This window comes from Astatotilapia calliptera, chromosome 2 (assembly GCF_900246225.1).
Source record: "Astatotilapia calliptera chromosome 2, fAstCal1.2, whole genome shotgun sequence".
Classification (NCBI taxonomy): domain Eukaryota; kingdom Metazoa; phylum Chordata; class Actinopteri; order Cichliformes; family Cichlidae; genus Astatotilapia; species Astatotilapia calliptera.
In genome coordinates, this window is record NC_039303.1 from 17,719,172 (window position 1) to 17,726,211 (window position 7,040).

General features: G+C 47.5%; 1 protein-coding gene across 1 annotated transcript; it reads left to right on the forward strand.

Moving 5' to 3' along the window:
- The first annotated feature begins 647 nt into the window (after positions 1 to 647).
- Positions 648 to 5,626, forward strand: slitrk4 (SLIT and NTRK-like family, member 4). Its single transcript, XM_026185951.1, has 2 exons — positions 648 to 2,055; positions 2,829 to 5,626. Exon 2 carries the CDS (start codon positions 2,871 to 2,873, stop codon positions 5,406 to 5,408), a length of 2,538 nt encoding a protein of 845 aa, XP_026041736.1. The 5' UTR covers positions 648 to 2,055; positions 2,829 to 2,870; the 3' UTR covers positions 5,409 to 5,626.
- The last annotated feature ends 1,414 nt before the right edge of the window (positions 5,627 to 7,040 follow it).

Sequence of the window (7,040 nt, forward strand, 5' to 3'; positions counted from 1 at the left end):
TCACCATCTCCGTTTTTGTCTCTCTTCCAGCCCGCCTGACTGCAGCGCTCCTGAATAATAACCCCATCTCCCTCTCTCGCTCGCTTTCTCTCCCTCCTGTTTAAAATGCTGCTCACAGGCGCGCTCCCGTGCCGGGTTTTAAGCACACACACATCCCCCTCTCTCTCTCTCTCTCTCTCTCTCCACACGGACCTCGGGGACGCGCTCGTCCGTGTTGCGCAGGTCCGGCCCGCTGTGACTCTTTCGCAGTGCTGCTTTTATTTTCTTAACGGCGCCAAGTCCACCCGCATGCGCGCACACTCCCTTCCTCCGTCTCCATCAGCGCTTTGATCTTGACCCCCCCCCCCCCCCCACCCCACGAGCTCACACAGGGTAGGAAATAAAAACAGGTGAAGCCTCCTTTTATTACATTTAAGAATAGAAAAATAATAAAACAAAAAATCTGAATCTGCTCGTAAATATTGAGCAAATGCAGCTGTTGCAGTGTTCGCTCACCCTAATGGATCTGGTTCAAGGTCTGGAGTATCTTTTTTCTCTTTTCGGTCTATGTGAGCGAGCCCCCCTCCTCCTCCTCCTCCCTCCCTCCCTCCCTCCCTCTCTCTCTCTCTCCCTCCTCCCTCCCTCTCCATCTCTGCATTCTCCTCTTTTTAGTCGTGTGGGAAGCTCCGTGAATGCGGCTGCAGAAGGAGCCAGCATACTTATGCGCCTGACACGGATACTGTTCTGTCTTTACAGGAGGGAGAGAAACACAAGCTTGCTTTTCTCCGGTGTGACACCCCTCCCCCCTCCTCTGCCATTTATTCCACCTGGATATTTTTTGTGTTTTTCCCAAAGAGAGGATTACTTAAAAAATTATCAAGTCCATTTTGATTCTTTTTTTCTCCCTTCCCTTCTTTGGACCTATGAAAGAGCGAATGTGCGGACTTTCGAGCGCCTCACTTGCACCACAGCGGACTAAAGGCTGAATAACTGCATTATTCATTTTTACGCACCGGTTTCTCTTGTCCTCACTCGTCTCTCTGGTTTCTCTCCGTTTTTCTTTCTTCCTCCTTTTGTTCTCGGAAAGGAGCTTCAATATTCTTCTTCTTTATTACAGGGGGAAAGAAACAAACAAAAAAGCATAAGAACTGATTCCCTCCCACTTGGATGAGACTGAAATAATCTCTTCTCCATTCGACTGCAAACAAAGTGAAGAGAACCACCAACAGTTTTTTGGGGGGTGGAGGGATTAGCGCTGCACGGATGGAGAATAACCTCGTGACAAAAGCAACCTGATGGGGGCATTTTGGCCGCTTCTGCCCTCTGGAGCTTTATCCCCGTGCGCAACTTCGCTGGAAACGAACCAGTATTTATTCATTGGCCCTTCGGAGGGTTGCTCAGCCGAGCTGTAGCCAGACGCACAGTGCTGGCCATCATCATCATCATCCCCTCTCCCTCCCCATTTTCTACTCATTGCTACTCCTCTTTCTCTCGATCAGTTCCCCGCCTTTAAATAAAAACTCCAAGAATGATGGACTTATTCCACCGTACTGGTGTCCGCCTTGCGCCCCTTTTCACGCCTTGGAGTCGCCGGACGCGCCGTGAAGATCTCTGAAAGCTATCTGCCTCCCCCCACCCCCCACCCCCTCTTTCTATTTCCCCTCTTTCTACCTTCTTCTACCTTTCCCCCACTCCCTCTCTATCTCCCCTGCACCCAAATGAACGTTTTCCCATGGAGGTAGTACGGCCACTTTGGGGACCGAACGAGCAGCGGGGAGATTTTTCCAAGCAAGAGGAGCCCGTCAGTAAGAGGCGCATCGGGTGAAATCGGACCTCCCTCCTTCTTCGCCTCTCCTCCTCTCCCTCCTCTGTTTCTCCATCTCCGCCTCGCACCTCCACCTCTCCGGTTTGCTCGGCTCCCTACATGGGGCTATAGAGGACTGGGGGGAGACCTTGTTGCGCCCCTATAACTGTCGGCTTCTGCTGGGCAGACTGTTTGCACGGCTCCATCCATGTCTCACCAATGCTGCCCCGTGTCTCCAGAGGGAGCCGCATTCATCACCACCACAGCTTTGGGTAAGTCCAATTTATTTAAATTCAGTCCCATAAAAAAGATCTCTCAGATTTTGTCATGTGGAATTTCTTCTTGTGTCACAGCTGCTATAAATGGGTGCAGCTTAAACCCCTCTCAGTGTGTCAGTAATGGGCACAGTCCCAATTCTTTTTCTTCTCTTTGCTGTGTGCTATTCGCTGGTATTGGAGGTGCTGGCTCCAAATTAGACCTCCCCTAGAAAAGGGAACTGCAGCCATTTGACTTTGATTATGTTGAATCTGAGAGGCACAAAACAGAGTTGTGCTGATGTCTGCGTCTTGCTTTGGGTGTCAGAATAAGATGCATAGACGTGCAGTATTTCAGGGGTTTGGGTAAGTCCAGAGCATGTGCTACTTTTTCCTGCAGTACTGAATAACCTCCATCCAACATTTCAGGCTATCCAGGATTTGGAGGCATGACTGTGTGTCAGTAACAGAGATACGCAGTTCATAGATTCTGATGAAATAGTGGGATCATTGCAAATGTGCATTATTAGCATCGTGGCTAGAATTTATTTCATACAGTGAGAGTAATGTTTTCTTTTTTGTACTTTAAATATAAATCGAGTTAAATATTAAAATTGCAATGCAGTCAATCTCAAATATGAATTTTGATGGTGTGTGTGTGTGTGTGTGCGTGTGTGTGTGTGTGTGTGTGTGTGTGCGTGTGCATATCTGGTTTTGTGTGCATGTATGTACGCCTGCGTGTGTGGATGTTTGTGCATGCGCCTGTCTCTCTTTTCTTTTTCTTTCCAAAGGTTACTAAATGGTTTTCTGGGGGAGGATTTCTAACCGGCGAAATGCTGCTCGTACTCCTGCTGGCAGCCTTTTCTTCTTCTATCTCCGGCTCTCTCGCCTCCTCCCTCTCCTCCCCCTCAATGTCGAACGGACCCCCGATGGCAGACCCGTCCGCCCCGGACTTGCTGGCCGAGACCTGCGTCGCCTGCTCCTGCATGTCGGTGGAAAACGTGCTGTACGTCAACTGCGAGGAGATCACCGTCTATCGACCCACACAGCTCATCCCTCCGGCCTCGTCCCTCTACCACCTTAACTTCCAGAACAACTTTCTGATCATACTCTACCCAAACTCTTTCCTCAACTTCACCCACGCTGTCTCGCTGCACCTGGGGAACAATAAACTGCAGAACATTGAAGGTGGGGCCTTCATGGGGATGAGTGCGTTGAAACAGCTGCATCTGAACAGCAACGAGTTAAAGGTGCTGCGTGCGGACACTTTCTTAGGCATAGAAAACTTGGAATACCTTCAGGCTGACTACAACTTAATACAATACATTGAGAAGGGAGCCTTTAACAAACTGCACAAACTCAAAGTGCTGATCCTGAATGACAACCTCATACAGGCACTCCCCGACAACATATTTCGCTTTGCCTCACTCACACATCTGGATATAAGGGGCAACAGGATCCAGAAACTTCCCTATTTGGGTGTTCTGGAGCACATTGGACGCATTGTAGAGCTGCAGCTGGACGACAACCCCTGGAACTGTACCTGTGACCTAGCACCTCTCAAAGCGTGGCTTGAAAACATGCCCTATAATATTTTTATTGGCGAGGCCATATGTGAAACGCCAAGTGACTTGTACGGGAGGCTCCTGAAAGAAACCAACAAACAGGAGCTTTGTCCCATGGGAACAGGAAGTGAATTTGATGTTAGGATGCCACCTGCACAGCCCTCCAAAACGCCCCCAAGTACTGTGGCTCCCATAGCCACGAAAACGCCAAAAACCACAGACTCATCAAAGTTTTATGGCAATGGGATTGTGGCTGGAAGGAATAACCAGATTGTTTCCTTTCAGTTGTGTCCACAGCCCTGCAGCTGCAAAGCCCACCCTTCTGACTTTGGCATTAGCGTCAGCTGTCAGGAGAGGAATATTAAAAATCTAGCTGATCTCGTTCCCAAACCCCCAAATGCCAAGAAGCTTCACCTGAGTGGGAATTACATCCGTGACATCAATCCGAGTGATTTCCAAGGTTTTGAGGGCTTAGATCTGCTGCATCTTGGCAGCAATCAGATTGTCACAGTCCAGAAAGGTGTGTTTGCTAACCTCACTAACCTGAGGAGACTGTACTTAAACGGAAACATGCTTGAACAGTTGCACCCAGAGATGTTTTTGGGCCTCACAAACCTGCAGTACTTATATTTGGAATACAATGCCATAAAGGAAATCTTAGCAGGTACGTTTGATTCCATGCCAAACCTTCAACTCCTGTATCTCAACAACAACGTTCTGCGGAGTCTTCCTGCTTATGTGTTTGCGGGGATCCCATTAGCCAGACTCAATCTGAAAAACAACCACTTCATGACCCTGCCAGTGAGCGGTGTCTTGGACCAGCTGAGGTCACTGACCCAAATAGACCTGGAAGGGAACCCGTGGGAGTGCTCGTGCGATCTGGTTGCCCTCAAACTCTGGCTGCAGAAGCTGAGTGATGGAGTGGCTGCCAAAGAGGTGAAATGTGCCTCCCCTGTGCAGTTCGCCAACATTGAACTGCGCCTCTTAAAAAATGAGATCCTGTGTCCTCGGATGGCGAGGCCGCCCTTTATTCAGACTGGCGCCACCCCTGTTTTGACATCAGTGTCGCCTGCTGGAGTTGGCAAAGCACCACCGGGAGGGCCCGTGCCTCTTTCAATTATGATCCTTAGCATCCTCGTAGTGCTGATCCTGACTGTGTTTGTGGCCTTTTGCCTTTTAGTCTTTGTCCTGAGGCGGAATAAAAAACCGGTGGGCAGGCAGGAGGGGCTGGGGAACCAGGAGTGCGGCTCAATGTCTTTGCAGCTTCGCCGCCACAGCCACAAATCCGGCAAAAAAGGTTCTATCCCCGGCGATGACTTGGGAGGCGAGACCTTCATCCCTCAGACTATCGAGCACATCGGCAAGAGCCACACCTGTGGGATCGGTCGCTCCTCAGACTTGGATGCCGGCTTCAAATTTGCAGACTCGCAGAGGCAGAAGATCATCCTGCGGAACAGCGCAGACAAGGAGAAAGACATGCTTTCCACTCTGGAGCGCAACAAACGCCTCAGCACCATTGACGAACTCGAGGAGTTTCTCCCCAACCGAGAGCCAAGCATGTTCATCCACAACTTCCTGGACAGCAAAAGAGATTTCAACAGTATAGGGATGGGCGGATATGAAATCCGCTACCCAGAGAAAACGCTGGATAAAAAGATGAAGAAGTCGTCGCTGATAGGCGGGAACCACAGTAAGATCGTAGTGGAGCAGAGGAAAAGTGAGTATTACGAGCTGAAAGCCAAGCTCCAAGGAACACCTGATTACCTGCAGGTGCTCGAGGAGCAGACTGCACTGAGTAAAATGTAGGGACTGTTGTGTTTGATCTGTGCATTGATTACACACACTTCTACAGTATGAAGTCAGCAACATGCAGGCAGACAGACAGCCGAACACATTTCTCTGGCTCTTTGTCCTCTCGAGACACACACACGTCATTCAAACCTTCAGATCTCTCACCCTCTGCCTTCATTTCCCTCTCTGCAGCCACACACACACACACACACACACACACACACACACACACACACACATACACATACACCTACACACATACACGCACACACACACACAGACACACACACACACAAAGCAAAAAAAGTGCCTTCTGGAAATCCTTAATGACCACTGCAGAGATGGACAAAATGGCTCCACACTACAAGGCTATTAGTAGAATAAGCGTGGATGTATTTCACAGTAAAAGACCTTCTGGATTATCAGCCACTCACACGTACGAATCCTGCAAACTTACCATAGGACACCCTTAAAAAAGCAACCAGACATAGTATCTTTTGCTGCTACTGAAATGGGTACTTATCTTCTTCGTATTTTTTTGTTGTTCTTGTTGTTGTTCTTTTTCTTTTACTGTATTTTTTTCCAACCAAATCAAAGGGTCTTGAAACAGTGCTTGAGAATATACCTCGCTGGCTTCAGCCCGTTTTTTAAAAAAAGAAAAAGAGGGAGCGCTGGTTGTTCTTTTTGCTCTGGAACGAATCATGTCTCCTTCTACTGGGATGAGATTAACAGAATCAGTGACTCAATGGATGCTACTTTGCTTTATTCTATTTTATTTTGTTTTTATTTGACCTTTTTTGTGTTGCTGGGATATCTATTTGATCTTGTGGATGCTCTCCGGAGTTGGCTGCAGACTCTCTGCCATCTTGTGTGGATTACACAGCAGTAGCAGTACACCTGCTCTTTGCCGGGAGGCTAAACAGCTCCCGTTTTCCATTCGTGGGAATTGGAGGCACCGCAAAACTCTTTTGGGGGAATGATTTCATGACTTGTTTTCTTTGTGTAAAGAGCCATGTTAAATATAGTGTCTTCTGAATGGAGTTGTGTTTCTCTTTAAAAATTCCTACTTACAGTAACTGTATGTTTTGGGTGAAATCTAATGGCACATACACTGTCAGAGGACGTTTCTGAAAAATGAAAAGAAAAAACAAAACAAAACCCAATGATTAAAAAAAGGAAAAAAAGAAAAAAAAAGAAATTACAAAGCTGCTTGCCATGTAAGCGTAACCTGGAATTTATTTTGTAAGTCTTACATTATTTGTATCTGTGGGACTGGTTTGTAAATTACAAAGAAAGACACACACACACTCATACTGTACGACGGAGCATCATCAACATCAAGAGACTTCATTGCCAGATTGTCCAACAAACCGCTAATATAATTCAATCGGTGACCCGCCTCCCTGTCAGCTCTCAATTCGTAGAAAAAGAATGAAAATTTAACAACATAGTTAATTTATTTTTCTATGCAGGGTTATTTAAAGAGTTATTGGTATTATTTAAGAAGAATAATACGCAAAGAGTGGAAAGGACTTGATAGTGTGCTGCATCTGAGCTAATTCAGTCGATTCAAGGGTTTCTGTTTCTCTCGGTCTGCTGAGGAGCGCCTGCCGGATGAAAGGTTGTGAAATGTGATCTGTGATGTTT

Excerpts from the sequence above, each read along its gene's own strand:
- slitrk4 (XM_026185951.1), top strand. The coding sequence starts at position 2,871 with ATGCTGCTCGTACTCCTGCTGGCAGCCTTTTCTTCTTCTATCTCCGGC.